This window comes from Pleurodeles waltl, chromosome 12 (genome assembly GCF_031143425.1).
Source record: "Pleurodeles waltl isolate 20211129_DDA chromosome 12, aPleWal1.hap1.20221129, whole genome shotgun sequence".
Taxonomy (NCBI): Eukaryota; Metazoa; Chordata; class Amphibia; order Caudata; family Salamandridae; genus Pleurodeles; species Pleurodeles waltl.
In genome coordinates this window covers 434,751,162-434,767,873 of record NC_090451.1, presented here as the reverse complement: position 1 = coordinate 434,767,873, position 16,712 = coordinate 434,751,162, and the positions used below count along the sequence as shown (strand labels likewise).

The following is a 16,712-nucleotide window of genomic DNA, read 5'->3' as shown; positions in this document are numbered from 1 at the left end:
TCATCGTTGCATTATTTGAAAACAATCGCATTGATCTGTTTTAAGTTGCTAGCTGCAGAGCCTGGAAATTTGCAATGCAATAAAGGCGTTTACGCCACAATAGATTGTATTATGAAGAGGAAGGCAAGGTTAGTCCCTCTGTTGAGACTGGAGACGGCCAGCAAGTTTTCTTTCAGTTTAATAGTGGTTTCTTTGTTGTGGAGGTACGTTCAGTTCGACTTGTGAAGATGTCTTCCGAGTCTCAAACGACAACGGCCAAAAAATTACTTTTTAAAATTAATTTTCAAACCCCTTCTCTGGACCATATGCTGTTTACAGCATGTTGTGAGCAGCGTCGCTCTCAATTATGGGCATTTGTTGGTCTATCTCCATCCTCGCTATGACAGAGCCTTGGCAAATTAGAATAGATTAGCTTTAACATCCAAAGTTCCTGCAAGAGAAAATCATTTGTGCCATTTGCAGACTGTAATTCTTTGTGTTGTGCAGTTGTTCAAAGGACAGCTTTATTTCTGAAGTACAATAACCAAATAATGTATTTTCTTCCTTTAGAAATAAATGATTCTGAACATCCAAGCAAGTCAAATTTACCTGGCTTAAAAGACCAACAGGTTCTAGATGTCAAAAGCAATGCTTCTCTGTTCATAAAGAGTGTAAAGACGCTTAGAGATCAGCTCTCGCAAAAGGGAGATGGAGCTGAGCTTGTTTGGGATAAGGTAAGTGAAAACCATTGGTAGACGCAATGGTACAGGAAGACGGGTTGATAACTACAGGTCCAAATTTGTGAATGGTTGTTTACTCCAGGCAGGGAAATCGGTCTGCGGCTGTATGTGTATGTGTCTGTGTGTGTGTGTGTAGTTGTCTATATATACAGGAAAGTGATCCACACCCCTGTAAATTGGATTGGTGTCTGTTTGCATTGCTGTGAGGAGATTATTTTGCAAGTCCAGATGACTGCATTTCCCACCTTCTGTGAGGAGTTGTGTTTCACATCTCTAAAGAAGTTTTTTACTCCTCAGTCTATGTAGAGGAGGCTTATAAAGGTGTGAAAGTACATCCAGCTTGGGGTGTGGCCTGACCATCAAAGACTAAAAATGCCCTGAATGGACATCAAATCTACACCATCCTTGCTGGCTCAGCATAAGAATTGCCATTCTCCCAGCAGAAAACAGCCCCCAGTAGGAGTGCCTGTTGAGAAAAGGCACCATATGAAGCTGGAGAGATGTGACCCACACAGTTATCCTCTAGAGCCGATGCTGTGCCTCCAAGTACCTGGAGCTGATAGAGTGCAGGATTAGGTTTGATGTGAAGCTGACTTGACTTTGCAGTGTCCAGAGTGCTTCCCTTGAGTGCTATGGGGCCTGGTTTGTGAGTGACTGAAGTGCAGGAGGGTGGCAGGTGGCAACCAATCAACCAGCAAGCCAGACCCTGTGTCCCCAGGGCCCAGTGAAGACCCTGTTTCAGAGACAGGTAGATTAATTGGGCCCATCTGCCAGGAGAGTACAAATTGGACCTGCACCTGACGACCACGCAGGCCTCGTAAAATCATATGTTACTAGACCTGCAGGTCGAGTAACTTGAATAATCTGCTCGACCTAATTGAAATGTGCTTGACCTGGTAACTGGTCTCAAATTGTGTAATCCTAGGCAAATATTTTATGTTACCGTGCCGCCCTTTTCTCCATTCTCACATATGAGCGCACTTTCAAATATGTGCGTTTAGAATTTCTACTGTACAAAACAGCTCTTTTGTTTGATTAAATAGACTAAACATTTGCTCCATGTATAATAAGATTCTAGCCCATATATAGGGTACACGTGATCCCTGACTTACCTCTTAGTTTACTAATAGCATTGCCATCAGGGCAAGAGTGTTTCTCAGTTCATGTCTAAACACACACTCTTAATAAGTACATTACTAAAGCATTTTGCGGTAGCACACTGTCATTTCTAGACAGTAAATTTCCCAGTGAAATGGCCAAAAACTTTCCCAAAATTGAAAATTGGGTTTCAGAAAACATTTACCATTTGTACATCACCAAGTTAAGTGTTCTGATTTTGTTTTCATCCTACTAACATATTTTTTCATTATAAAAAAAGCGTTTTCACAACTACTGAAATATAGTTTGAAATGTTTGTATAGCTGACTTATTAGCTTTTTAAATGTTGTGTGTTGGGAATAATCTGACCTCCTTCAGCCTTTCATTTCACACTCTTTGTAAAGCAGGTCAGAGAGTTCACCTTACAATATCTTGGAAATTGACTTCTGACCCATTTCTCTGAAACAGAGCAAATGTGACAAGATAAAAAGACTATTTAAAGGCATTTTAGTGCTCCTCCACTTTGAGTGAAAAGAACACCTGTTATTTGTCATCTAGCCAGAGGGGGCGAGTAGGTTCTAAATTTAGCTCACCCTGATAAAATCTGATGTGCCATAGCAAGTGGGTGAGTAGATTTCTCAAGGCCTGCCACAGTCTCTGAGGCTTCACAACCTGCGGTGGCGATAGGTCATGGTGGGTTTGAAACGGCTGACTTTAGCTTCTTGGGCCTGAAGAGTAGTTGCTGAGGCCTATGATGCTAGACAGCACTTGAGGTAGAGTGAGCCCTGAGGGACACATCTCGGTTGTAAAATCCAGTGGGATGAGGCAGGAGGAGCAGCCATGGAACTGATCATACAGAGGGAAAGCCCCAGTCACTTTTAAGGTATCGGGCATCTACATTTGAGAGACCCCCATTTCCACCCCTCCCTACCCCTCCCCCCCCCCCCCCCCCCCCCCCCCCCACACACACACACACACACACACACACACACACACACACCAGTATCAAGTTGAGGCAATACTGAAAAGCCTGCATTCTTAGATTCTACAAAATAAAATCATGGCTATAACAGCAATTGAATAAATAAAGGGTAATAAGTAAAGATCAAGCTCCTGCAGGTTGCAAAGGTGCCTTTCTAGCTTTCTAGGGCCTGCCCACACCCTGGCACCACTGTATCTAATAAGTGATCCTGGTGAGGTAACACGAGTGGCTACTATTGGTTCTCTGTGCACCTCAGAGTGTACTGACTCTCAGATGTGCCTTGATTTTGATTTAGAACCTTGATGAATGTAGCGTGCCGTTCCCTACCATTGTTGAGCTCTAGACTACTGATTGAACACTGGGGAAAACTCAAGCGCCAGCAATGTCTCAACAAACTTAAAATGATAAATATTCTAAATCTTCCTCTGAAGCTCCAGTGCTGCCAAATGAAGCTGGAGAGAAAGCCTGAGAGATTCACATAATGTCAGCCACCTCCTCCTTGACTGCAAAAATCGCTAACTGAGCCAAACACATCCACAGGGGACCCCAGCACTACTGTCCATCATCAACCTGAACCAGGACAATAACCTACAACCCGTAGGTCCTCCTCAACCACCACACTTTTCATACTATGGACATAAATACTGCGCTTCCCCCAGTGCACGAAGCAGCACTCTTTAAAAGGAGAAAATAAAGTTCTGTGCACACTGAGAAGTGTGCACAAGAGAAAATATCCTCTGACTGTAGCCCCTGGCAACAGAAACAGAGGGAATGGGCTTAATTTTTGCTTCTAAAAAGAGGAAGGACATCCCAGCAGTTGTGTTAAACAAAAACTGCGATAGTTTGGTGAGAGCATGACAGGATTTTGCTTGTCTCCATGTTACCAATTATATTTTTCTTGTTTATGTTGTAGGATGACGTGCCTGCAATGGATTTTGTCACTGCAGCTGCTAACCTCAGGATGCATATTTTCAGTATGCCCATGAAGAGTAAATTTGACATTAAGTGTAAGAATTCCTTTTATTGCCTTTTTTCCAAGACTGTTAAATTTGTAAATGTTCCAGTCCTTTTCTGCCTACTGAAACTGTTCATGTTGATTTCTCCAGCCATGGCCGGAAATATTATTCCTGCTATAGCGACTACGAATGCAGTCATTGCTGGCCTCATAGTTCTGGAGGGTTTGAAGATTTTATCTGGAAACATTGAAAAGTGTAAAACAGTGAGTAACAGTAAAAAATGAAGTGTTTTTTTTTTTTTTTTTTAAATGAATAAATAGTATCCTCCCTAATGTTCTCACCTTGTTTACTTGTCTTCACAAGATATTTCTAAACAAGAAGCCAAATCCAAGAAAGAAGCTGCTTGTTCCTTGTTCATTGGATCCACCAAACTCCAATTGTTACGTGTGTGCTAGTCGCCCAGAAGTGACTGTGAAACTGAATGTTAACAACGTGACGGTGCAGACGCTGCAGGATAAGGTAGGCAATTGACTCGTCATCAACATTTTTCATAGATTGATATCTATTTCCAAAGGCGGGCAGGAAATAAAGTCCTCTTTCTGCTAAAGCGATGCAAGAGTTAAATACATAGTCTGTAGAGTTGATATTTTGCAGTACTATTTATAAAGTTTTCCTTACTACTTTTTCAGATCCTGAAGGAAAGGTTTGCCATGGTTATGCCAGATGTCCAGATAGAAGATGGGAAAGGCACAATATTAATCTCTTCAGAGGAAGGAGAAACTGAAGGTGTGTACTAGGGCTACTCATTGCCCTAAATAGGTTGCACATTTCGGTGGTGGCAGTGAGTCTACTTTGACAGATAAATGACATTTTTTCTTCCAACTCTGCATTGCACTATTATTAAAAGCTTAAGCCTGCTTCCTTAGGGCTGATTGCAGCCTGATAAATGGGAATGTTGATAGGATAGGAATATGTACTTATTTTCTCTGTATTATAGCATGACACACTGTCTTCCTGGGCTCTTGCAATCTTTTAGTGCTTGAGGACAGTGGGGGCATTTGTCACTGGAACCTTAGGAAGGCCACCTCTAAAGGGGCCACAGGCATAGTAAGTTTAGTGTTGATAAATGCCCCAGGTGAATCGCAGGGGCTCCCTACTACATTCTCCGAAGAGGTAACTTTGACTTTGTGTTATGCCACTGTCCACATAACTCTGTCAAGGCTGGCTACAAGTAATGGAGAAATGATACAAATACAAACTGTGCTCCAATTTATTTATAATTATATATTGCTTGTTAACTTTTTGCCAGTTGCAAATGGGCTCCAGTGTCCCATATTTCCTGCAGAAGCAATATTAAGCCAAAGTTTGCCCACAAGGGTTTTATACAGATGGTTGGCAGATGTATTATTTTAAACCATGCATTTCCTGAGCAATTTACAGTAGCAGTGTATTCCGTTCATTGTGGTATAAAACTCAAAGCCCCTCTTCTTTCCTCTTTTTTGTTTCTCCCCCCCACCCCCACCCCCAAATAGTCCCACACATTACCACCTATTTTTGTTCTACTCTATACTTGCCTCATAACCATCGTTGCTACAATCCTTCCCCCTTTTCTGATAATGGGTGGAGTTGTGAAAAGAAACAGCAAGAGAAATAGATAAACATGAGAGGCAGAGCTGTGGGCCTGTTGGGATTCACACTCTTGTTCGCATGAATTTCAGAGGCAGGTGATGCAGATAATAGTCTGGGGAGGTTATAATGAGTAGGCAGCAATCAGTTGCTTAGGGATTTTTTAAGAAAAAAAAAGGAAAATAAGTTCAGGGTGCAGCATTTCCACCTCAACCTTTTAGACCATTCCACTGACATCTGCAGAGAGATCTAAGGCAGAGACATTGACCGTCCTCTTACTGCCGCAAGTTACCCCACTGGCTCTCGTCTGGCCAATATCCAACTTCCGGCAATTGCACTGGAGAGGCCACCAGAGATTTGAGTTCTTACAGAATGCTAAACTTCTCTGAGCAAACCCCAAGATCTTGAGACCGGGAAGGCGCAAGGTAGGCTGCATTTGCAACAACAGCAGAAGAGTCCACTCCGTTCTATACTGCAAACTTGAAAAGCCCGCACTCGCCGGCATCTGAGGCAAGCTGTGCTGATCCCCTGTGTATGCTTAAATGTGGGACAAGCCTGCATCAGTCCACCCAAGTGTTCAGTCCTGATTTTAGACTAGTGTTACATGAACAAGTTCCTGCAGAGGAACAAGGTAAATATTTTGTCTTGTTCTTTAGACCGTCAGGATCTAGAACCTCTGACCTGGCTAGTGCTTGACTCTGTCTAATGCTGCAGGCTCTTGGACATCTATTGTTCACATCTATCACTATAGTTGGCTGTTGGGGTCAATTATCCCACCCCATATACCACACCTCATTCTAGGCTATCTTTGCTAGGTGTGTGCCCTGAGACATGCTGCTTTGTCATAATGCAAGAATCTCCAATGTGAGCAATGTTTGAGGATAGTCCTTTGGCCTTCACATGTTGTTGGTCCTCCAGTATATAAAACGCTTGCTAGATTCTCCTATCCTAAATTGCTCGTCTTCCAACTGCCTTGCGCTTAAAGATGTTGCAAGCTACTAAAGGCATCCAAAGAGCCTTTGAGTCCTAGGTGGCATAATTTGGTTTCCAAAGACAACTACTTTTGGTTATTATATATAGGACTGTTAACTGAGCTTTTTCACACTTTTTACAAATGTAATGCTTTGGAGACCTGTGTAGTCAGACCTAATTTGGGTCAGGCCTTGCTCAATAACTATTTTGGGTAAATCTGCTATCTTGTTTTTATGCTGCTCCCACTTCTTGCTCTCCTGTGCATCCTCTGCACCCCCTTCCTGCCTACAAGATCATATGGAAGTTCAATCTTCCAACACTGTGAAAGAGTAAGATTTCGGGCTGAAAAGAGTGCGAGACTGGCTTAATCACACAATCCTCGTTTTACCTCGTCATACCTTGATAGCTGGTATGGTTGGGGGCCAAGGAACTTTTCGTAAAGCTGGTGTCCATATTCGAAGTGCCACCTAGGTGCACCTGTGAGCAACGTAGACTTCAGAATTAATAGTGGTAGATGACTCCGACCACATCAGTGGAAACATGAGCAACCCTTTTGTATAGGAGAAGGATAGATTAGGAATATTCAACAAATTGTTTGGTCAAGCACAATGGATGAAGTCCGATAAAGGAATGGGCTAAATTTCAACTACTTTTGTGACGTTTGTTGTTTATTGAATCGCCTAGTGTTGGCCAGCACTTCTGCTTTGGGATTGCATCATCCCTTAACCCCCAGGCCCTTGCAAAACATTCAAATATCTTTAATCTTGCAAGGGGCTTTGTCTAGTTGAGTGTGCCTTTTAGTGGCCATTATATAACAGCAAGAGGGAATACATTCTCCCCCACTCCCCCCAGCGCGTCCCGTTGACCCCACCTTTCCCTCCCTCCCCCTCCCCCCCCCCCAAACACATGCACACATACTGTTTGTTTCTAACCATACAGGTTTATTTCCTTACTGATGGATCATCATATCTGATTTCTGCTTGGGAAACGACTGTGCAGATAACACTTATGTTTTTCGTTCACTGCACAAGACATACATTTGCTTGGTGGGATTGAATTCTTCACATCAATATTTTTCTTCTAGGGAATAACAACAAGAACCTTTCAGATTTTGGAATTAGAAATGGTAGCAGACTTCAAGCTGATGATTTCCTTCAAGATTACACACTTCTCATCAACATAATTCATAGGTATTATTGTGTTTCCTTAATTTGTCACTTTTTTCCTGTGGAGGTAACATATGTATTTTTTTCTCCTGTGTACTGTTCTCAAGTTCTAAATATAGCAGACTAATGTATTCTCTTTTTTCAGGATATGGAGCTAAATAATGAGGACTCTCAGATTAAAAAACATTTCTGGCTATCTCTTTTCCAGAATGTAATTAGCTCTGCGAGTCCATTTGGGTCATTCGAAATGAACTAAAACCGCATTAATCAAATGGGCACATTTGTCTCCAATCCTGGTTTTTTCACTGAACATGTGTCTGGTGACGTAAAGTAATATTTTAACCCTAATACCACGTTGTTAACTTTAATCTATACAAAGGTCTAGTGTGGTCAATCGTAATATCTAGGGGAAGCAGTGATTTAGAAACGAAAATTACGGTTACGGGACAGTATTCCACACCTAATTGATTGAATGTTACCTGGTAAAAGGTAATCCTGCACCATTTCCAAAACGCCTCTACCCTTAATTCTGGATGATATCTGTATGGGCAACCAATTACTGAACAGTCATTCAGAAGCACAATGTAAAGCACTATAGCAGCAATCATGACCCCACTTTTAAATGGAGTGTGAAATGAGGGGCTAACAAAGGAAAATAGTATGGAGCTCAAGAAGAAAATCAGGAAGAAACTAAAACAAAGTGAGATCGTAGAAGGGAAGAAAGCAATATGTTGAGCAAGCGAAGAATACAAATCCCGTTTTTCTGTATTCTACCAAACTCTATCAATTCTTGACGTAATTTTTCTTACAGTGTATGGTTCTTTCTGTTGATTTATGTATATCTGCCCCATGTCTCGACCCCCCAAATTCTCTGGCATTCTAAATAGAGGCATATACATAGGAAACCTCATAATCAAGACAAGTAAAGAGAGCATTTATTGATACAAAGAACCTACTTTGTGCCAACTCCCCCCTCTGGCTGCTTCGCTGCCTCTGGTCATTTTTTGGTTACTTTGTTACATTGCTCTGCTACTTAATTTTGCTTGCCCACTTTACTGCTGTTTTACCTCTCTTTCTCCATTCTATTTTTTCCTTGACTGTTGATTACCCCCCACTGCCAGCTCGGTTTCTGCTGTTATTGTTTTCCCCACCACTTTCTCCCTCCTGCTTCCTGCCTTGCAGGCTCCACCCGCCGCCTGCCAGTGACCCTCCCAGGACCTGCTTAATGGAGGCTGCAGCATGGGCACGCAGCAACTGTAGCAGAGGGTGACCAACAAGCTAATCTGTGCCCATTCGGTCCTGGGCTGTGCCCAGCGAGAGGACTCCTGGCTCTCCCGATACTTACGGGTACACTGCCGCCGAGCCTCAGACTTCAGACTCAACCGCTGCCACACAACTCCACTATCAATGGTAGGACCTTTTACTTGCTGGCACTGTCTCTTCTCCCGCAACACCAGAGCACACACTCGCACAAAGACCACCACCACTACGCCTACCACGACGGCTTCAGAACAACTCCACTGCATCCTGCTCAGTGCACGATGACTCTGCAAGCACACCACGGAGATTTGGGGCACCAACACTTCCCTCACCCCCGACGTGGTCTTTCTCACCAAAACCTGGCTCACCCCCATAGCTGCTCCAGACATCGCCTCAGCAACACAAGACAGCTGCAAAAGAGCACACCTGGATTGCTTCAACTAACACGGAGGTGGAATCGCAATCATGTACAAAGAAACCATCCACTGCATCACCACTGCAGAGAACATCACCCGGATCATGGAGTACCTCAATTTCCAACTCCATATCAATGGCAAAACAACCATAAGAGGTTCCCTCGCCTGCAGACCTCCAGTTGCATGACCCAGTTTCTGCAACACCATCATAGAATTAATCATTCTGCTCGCCATAGACTCCAAACACTACATCTTCCTCGGAGACTTCAATTTCCACCTCTTCGATGCCAACACTGCCAACCTCCTAGAAAGCATGAACCACATCGGTGTCACCCAGCTAGCCACCGACCCCACACAGTATGCAGGGCACACACTCAACCCCATCTTCAAGGCCAGCGACAGTCAAGTACAGGTGCCCCATGGTTGCAAACCCCAAATACTATCCCCAACCACCTGCTCACCTCCTGGGGCCAGCTCACCACACAAAACACAGCAGCTGCATGAACTCCGTCCCCTCAGGAGCACCCACAGATCTCTGCCCCCACCACATTTTCAACATCTGAAGCAAGATAATCAACAGCAAGCTCACTGCCATTTTCAACTCCTCCTTAACCACGGCCACCTTCCCCGAAGTATGGGAACACACAGAAGTCAAACCCCTTCTCAAGAAGCCCTCTGCCAACCCCAGCTAAATCCAGAAACTACCATTGCATCTTGCTGCTCCCCTTTCTTACCAAAGTTCTCAAAGGCTATCAACCACCAAATCACAGAACACCTAGAGATCAGCGATCTTTTGTACCCCTCCTAATTTAGATTCTTCACTAACCACAGCACTGAATCAGCCCTGATCGCTGCCACTGACAACATCTGAACTCTCCTTGCCCGGGAGTAAACAGCAGCTCTGATCATCCTCAAACTCATAGCAGCTTTCAACACAGTATCCCACCACACACTTATCAAGAGGCTTCATCACATCGGAATCTAAGGAGATTCCCTCAAATGCATTGCCGCTTTCCTCACCGTTAGAACCCAGAGATACCATCTTTCAACTTGTAACCCAAGAACATCTTCTGCAGCATTATTCAAGGCTTGTCCCTCAGCCCTACACTGTTCAACATCTACATGACCGTCAAGAACCCACAGAATAACTACCTTTTCCTAAACAGAGGACACCCAGCTCATCCTCTCACTTATCAGAGGACTGGTGGTGCATCTTCCAACAGTGGGGTGAGCCCTAGTTGGATCTTTTCACCACTGTTGAGGATACATATTGTCAAACTGTCTGGATACCCTTACAGGTGACAAGAAGCACTCCACAAATCTACGGATTGATTGAACTTCTGTGTCCGTGTTCCCAAGAACGCTTCTCTGGGGGAAGCATTCAGGCTTGATCCCTTTATCCCTTTTCGGCCCTACCACTCCTGCCCTGAGTTTGGAAGAAAATCAGAAATGGCCAGGGTCAAGTCATCCTAGTGGCTCTGTTTTGGGTCAGGAGAGTGTGGTACGCAGGATGTCTGGGCATGAGCATCTGTTCTCCGATCAAGCTACCACTTTGGAAGGATATTCTGTTGCATGGGCAGGTTTCTACACTTGAACCTGCACAATCTACACATCTTTGCATAGAGATTGAAGGGCTGCAGTTAACTGCAGTCGGTTTACCACCTGAGATTGTGGATATCATCCTCGCTGCCGTGTGTCCCTCTACAAAGTCCATTTATGGTGGTTACTGGGAAAAATTTGTGACCGGGTGTGAAGTCCGTAGCACCACCCCCTTACAAGCCTAACTTTTGGATGTCTTGTATTTTGTTTTGTGTTGGCCCTGCAAGGTCTTGCAGTGGGCAGTAAATAAAGGTTGTCAGCACTGTCGGCCGCTTTTGTTTGCCAGGCCAGCTGTCCTTTGTTTAAATCACCTGTTGAGATGCAGTTTATTAAAGGTTTCAAATACATGTTCACTCTCAAACCATTTGTGATGCCACAGTAGGACCTTCACTTGGTCTTGATGTTACACCACAAGATATCTGTCTACATAAGACAATGTGGTAATTGCTGCTTCTGTGTACATATAGGTGAATGTATACAGGAATTTATGCCTACTACCAAAACTTTTAAGAAATGTCTTTAAAAAAAGTTGCATACTCCTCTGCAAGACAAATGTGCACATCCGACCATGTAAATATTGCTGCTTTCATGCACAAATGGGTATTTATATAGAGGGGTTTTCCCCAGCCTATAAAACCTTACCAAATGTTATATGTGCATATGTTATGTATAAGATAATTTCAGTTTCCTCTATTAAAAAGATAAATAAAATCCTCCTTTGAACCTTTGTCTCCTCCCTTCTCTTTCATACTCATCCCAAATCTTTCTGACTACTGTAAACCCCCAAAACATCCTTCTCAAACTTCCTCTCCTTACTTAGCCATGTCACACAGCAGGCACACAGAGCCGCTACTTATAAAAACAACTAATACTTCCCCTCTCAAATACATTCCCATCATCCTATCCCTTCTCTAAACTGTACTAAAAACACAACTAATACACAAAAAAACATTTCTAATCTACCATCCTTTTAATTTTAAGTTCCAGAGTATGGTTCTACTCACCACAAAGCGCTTGAACGACTCAACACCAGGAGAAGTAAAAGCTATTTCACCATTTAGAATTACATGTGTTTCCACAGTGGAATCTTAATCTGGTCCTGACATTTGTCATGTGCACCTCTTTTTCAAGCCAATGCACAGCTGCTCATTGCATTTTCTGACTCTCAAAACCTCTTCCTCATTGCAATCACTTAATCTCATTGCATGAGTGAGCTCCAGGCTCTCTCTGAGCAGCAACCCTGCATCACCTTTTCCCCCAGACAAACTGTTGTTGAGGACCAGGACAGCCTTTTAACCAAAAGTTGTGATGCCGTTTCACTTCCCACCATTCTACACTCCCCTGTCACCTCTCAAATGAAGAGTAGAGGCTTCATCGGCTGGTTCCCATATGAGCCTTGAGCTTCTGCATCGATCACACCAAGGACTATTGAGTGGAATGATCAGATTTTTGTGGGGTTCTCTGTGGCAAATAATTGTAAAATGGTGCAGAACAGGACTTTGTCAAGGTGGATAGTCCTCTGCATTAAGCTCTTCTACGCATTGGCCAAGAAGCAGCCTCTGAAAGGACGGAGGGCTCGTTCCACTAGGGCCAAGGATTCTACCTCTGCATTGGCATGCGGAGTGCCTTTTCTTGACACCTGTCAGGCCAGGACATGGACATCAGGACACCTATTAATGATGCACTGCTGTCTTGATAGGTCTAAAGGGAAGGGCATTTCACCAGTTCTGTCCTCCCGGACTTTTTCATCTGCACCCACTCCACAGACTGTACACATAGGCAAGGTACTGATTTGGGATTTATTCTACAGGTGAGGAATCTGTGGTATAAAGTGTATATCAGACGAAAGGTATCTTCTGCAATGCTGTTTCTGGCGATACACTAACCACATAGTCATACCCCCCATTCTGTGGTATGAGCTGTCCGCTACCACTTAAAAAGGCCCCAACTCCGAGAACTGTACACTGGTACCTCCAGTTGTTCTTGCTGTGCATCTGAGGGTGCGGAAAGAGTCAGAGTTAAACAAAAAACTGACATCGCCACGTAGGGGGTGTTTGTATGCTGCTCTGCTTCGGGGCTTCCGGGGTGGAATAAAGCCAGCCCAGAGCTGTGCAGTGCCAACTAGCAGTGCGCAGGAACAATGCTGTGAAAACTTGCGGATCGAAGCTGATATTGGGAATATTCTTCAGGTGAGGATATTGCGGTTAGATAAACTGTTCACCAGAAAAAGTGTTATGACAAGTTAACTTGTGCTTTATAACGTGCTTGGTGCTCTGACTGTTTTACACCACGTGTATTTGTTTAGCAATGTTTGAAGTTTAGTATTTGTTCACCACAGACTGAGATGTATGAGGGTTACAACGGTTGTCATTAAGCCGGAGCATTTCGTTCATCTACGAATTCCAGTGCAAGTCATCCTTTCAACAGACCCGTCTGTTTATCTTTCGCAGTGAAGAACTGGCAAAGGATGTAGAATTTGAAGTTGTTGGGGAAGCCCCTGAAAAAGCTGCACCAAAGCCAATAGAAGAGGCTGTTAAAAGTGTGACAAACGGCAGTGATGATGCGCAGCCATCCACATCTACAGGTAAGTGCTCGTTTATGTTGATTTAAAACATGTTTTCATTTGCCCTGGATTTTTCTTGCACCTGAGTGACTGTCCTTTTTTAGCTAACCAAGCCGTCAAACAGCAAATGGCTGGTCCTGACCTTATTCTTGTTTTTTTCAGTCCCCAAGTAAGACAAATGCAAATCGATGCTAAAATATTTTTTAAAGCATGTGTACTCTTCAGCATCATTCCTGATCATTCCATTTTCTCTAGATTTCAGCAAGTAGGCTTTTTCAGCGCACTAAGTGTTTTTCCTCAATCCAAAATCTACACTCCAAATAAAGACCGTTCCCCTGCCCTCAACGTTCCCCCCTCTCCCACCACATACCCCCCTCCAAATTTATCAGTACCCGCTTCTAAGCTATATGCAGTCCACATTGGGTTAAATTACAACAAAAATAGGCATCGGGTGAAGAGCGAGCTGCATTTTATTCCTGTTTTCGAGCAGATAAGTTAAATACTCTTGTTTTGTTTTATCTTGCTTAAAAGATAAAACTTTAATTCATGAAAGTATATTTTCTGTAACTAAAACCGTAACTAAATCTATGCACTTTTTGTGGTTATGCTTCTAACTAGTAGTAATAACAGTGGCAGAAAGTGGAAATTCATGCTGTCTTTCCCCAAAAAACAACAGTGCATTAAGCTCACACTGTTATATTGTGGAGACAAATGCATATGGATGACATGGAGGCTATTCAGACAGAGAAAGATTTTGTCACCTTTTCCCAACATCCCAGCAATAATGCCTTTGAGTGAAAACTGCTGGACTAAAAAAAAAAAAAAAAAAAAAGCAGACCAGTGTTACCTCTTCTACAAAGTGACCCTTCGGATTTCTCTGCCACTGCAAACAGTCCATCACTAATTGGCCTGCTTGTCTGCTGTAGACCTGCAGCAGCCATCCTGCAGCTCTCTAGGCTTGCAGGGACCAGGGTTTGAAATCTGAGTGTATCAGGCACTCTCTATGCCTCTTCCCTCTTTGGTTGTCTGCTTTTGCCAAGTCCACGGCTTGCCAGTCTCCTCTGCTTACCTAACTGTTGCCGTCCTCTAGTGATGCTGCACCCCTAGTCCCTATTGCTGTGTATCAGCTAGCTGTTGCTAACCAGTGGGGGCTACTCTTTAATGGGCCCAATCACCTTATTTCGCAGCTATTAATCATAGGTGGAGTAAGCCTTCTGCTGCTCAGGACCTTATCTTTCAGGATGTGATGTCTATGGATGTAAGATGTCCTTCAGTCTTTGATAGGGGCCTTGGTTTGAGGGTAACTGCAGTAATTTGTTGGGTTACAGGCATAGCAGTGGTTAAAAGCAAAAAAACACTTGTAGAGTACACATTACATTCACATGACAGCTGGCTGATACTGTTGCATACCAATGGTGGTGGGTGAAGATTTTAATTTCAGGCTGCTCTCCTAGAAATAAAACACCTAAGCCATGAGCAGAGGTATTGAAAGCAGTTTGGTTTTTGTAGACAGGCCACAACTTATCATTTGGCTGACTGAACTACCAAGGAAAAGTTATAAATATATGGAAACAGACTATAAAACCTATGCTAGAGTATTCTTTTTTCTGATCTCATCAACTCTTTATTATAATAGTACAAGAATTGGACATGCGCTGTTCTGTATCCTCACATTCATCCTTCTACATATTTCAAGATGCAGAACTTGGAGGAATAAAATAATTAATTGGTACTTAGTTCCGTTATACTTTTACCTGACTTGGACTTGGTACGGCCAGTTAAAGCCAGCAGACATATGAGGCCTTAATGAAGCTAGGACAATAGGAACACTATTTGGGATTGTGTAGGAGCAAAAACTCTTACTTCAGAAGCAGAGTTCATTTAGGTGTTTCTCATTTTGGCCTTGAATCAGTCAAGTCCTATGCAGGGCAGGTATACCCATCTCTAAATTGGTCAGCCAAAAATAGTAGTTACTAATGTTTAAATGAGAATATATATATATGTTTGGTGGCATGTGTAGCTGCAGATACACATGCTGTGCACATCCCACCATCTGGTGTTGGGCTCGGATTGTTACAAGTTGTTTTTCTTCGAAGAAGTCTTTTCGAGTCACGAGATCGAGGGACTCCTCCCATTTCGGCTCCATTGCACATGGGTGTCGACTCCATCTTAGATTGTTTTTTTTCCGCCATCGGGTTCGGACGTGTTCCTTTTCGCTCCGTGTTTCGGGTCGGAAAGTTAGTTAGAATCTCGGAAAAATCGTCAGTATTGTTTGCGTTCGGTATCGGGTTAGTTATAACAGATCGACACCGACTTTTGAAGAACTCCAGTGGCCCTTCGGGGTTTTTTTCGATCCCCCCTGTCGGGGCCTGGTCAGCCCGACCACGTGTTTCTTCAAGGCTGATGGAACGGACCCCATTCCGCTTCTGCCCAAAATGTCATAACAAGTATCCATATGTTCGATGGCATCTGTCGCTGTAGATACACATGTTGTGCATAGCCCGCCATCTGGTGTTGGGTCGGAGTGTTACAAGTTGTTGTTCTTCGAAGAAGTCTTTCGAGTCACGGGACCGAGGGACTCCTCCTCCTTGTCTCCATTGCACATGGGCGTCGACTCCATCTTCGATTGTTTTCTTTCCGCCATCGGGTTCGGACGTGTTCCTTTCGCTCCGGGTTTCGGAACGGAAAGTTAGCTAAATATCGGAAAAATTACGTCGGTATTGTTGCTTTCGGGATCGGCTTAAATAGAATCGACACCGAATCGAAGAGTGAAGAGCTCCGGTACCCTTCGGGGTAGTTTTCGATCCCCCGTCGGGGCCTGGTCGGCCCGACCTTGTGTAAAACAACGCTGATGGAACGGACCCCGTTCCGTTTCTGTCCTAAATGCCACAACAAATACCCGTATACAGACCAACATTTGGTCTGTAACCTGTGCCTGTCGCCTGAGCACAGTGAAGAGACTTGCGAGGCCTGTCGTGCGTTCCGGTCCCGAAAAACACTCCGTGACCGTCGAGCCAGAAGACTGCAGATGGCGTCCACGCCGACAGCTCACCGAGAGTTCGAGGAACAAGAGGAAGAAGAAACCTTCTCGATCCATGAATCGGACTCCGAGGAATTCGACGACCAAAAAACTGTGAGTAAGACGTCGAAGCCAACACACAAGAAAAGTGACAAGGCCCAGGGGACGCCACTGCCACCAGGCCATGGCTCGACCCATAAATTCGGTGACCGACCGTCTGCACCGAAATAGTGCCGAGATCGTCCGACTCCGGTCGAGACACCGGCACGCAGCCTTCTCGGGACCGAGAAAGTGCTGCTGAAAAAGATGGACGCCGAGATAGCGGAGCCGAAACTG

The 16,712-nt window shown here is 44.0% G+C and overlaps 1 protein-coding gene across 2 annotated transcripts in view; it reads left to right on the top strand.

Annotated features, from left to right (window-relative positions):
- Positions 1 to 16,712, top strand: part of UBA2 (ubiquitin like modifier activating enzyme 2) — a 121,963-nt gene that overhangs the window by 61,690 nt on the left and 43,561 nt on the right. For both annotated transcript variants that reach the window (XM_069216960.1, XM_069216962.1), the window contains exons 10-16: positions 550 to 713; positions 3,713 to 3,806; positions 3,906 to 4,018; positions 4,119 to 4,274; positions 4,445 to 4,541; positions 7,438 to 7,543; positions 13,245 to 13,378. In XM_069216960.1, the coding sequence (XP_069073061.1) occupies positions 550 to 713; positions 3,713 to 3,806; positions 3,906 to 4,018; positions 4,119 to 4,274; positions 4,445 to 4,541; positions 7,438 to 7,543; positions 13,245 to 13,378 (864 nt within the window). The remainder of the gene's footprint in view (positions 1 to 549; positions 714 to 3,712; positions 3,807 to 3,905; positions 4,019 to 4,118; positions 4,275 to 4,444; positions 4,542 to 7,437; positions 7,544 to 13,244; positions 13,379 to 16,712) is intronic.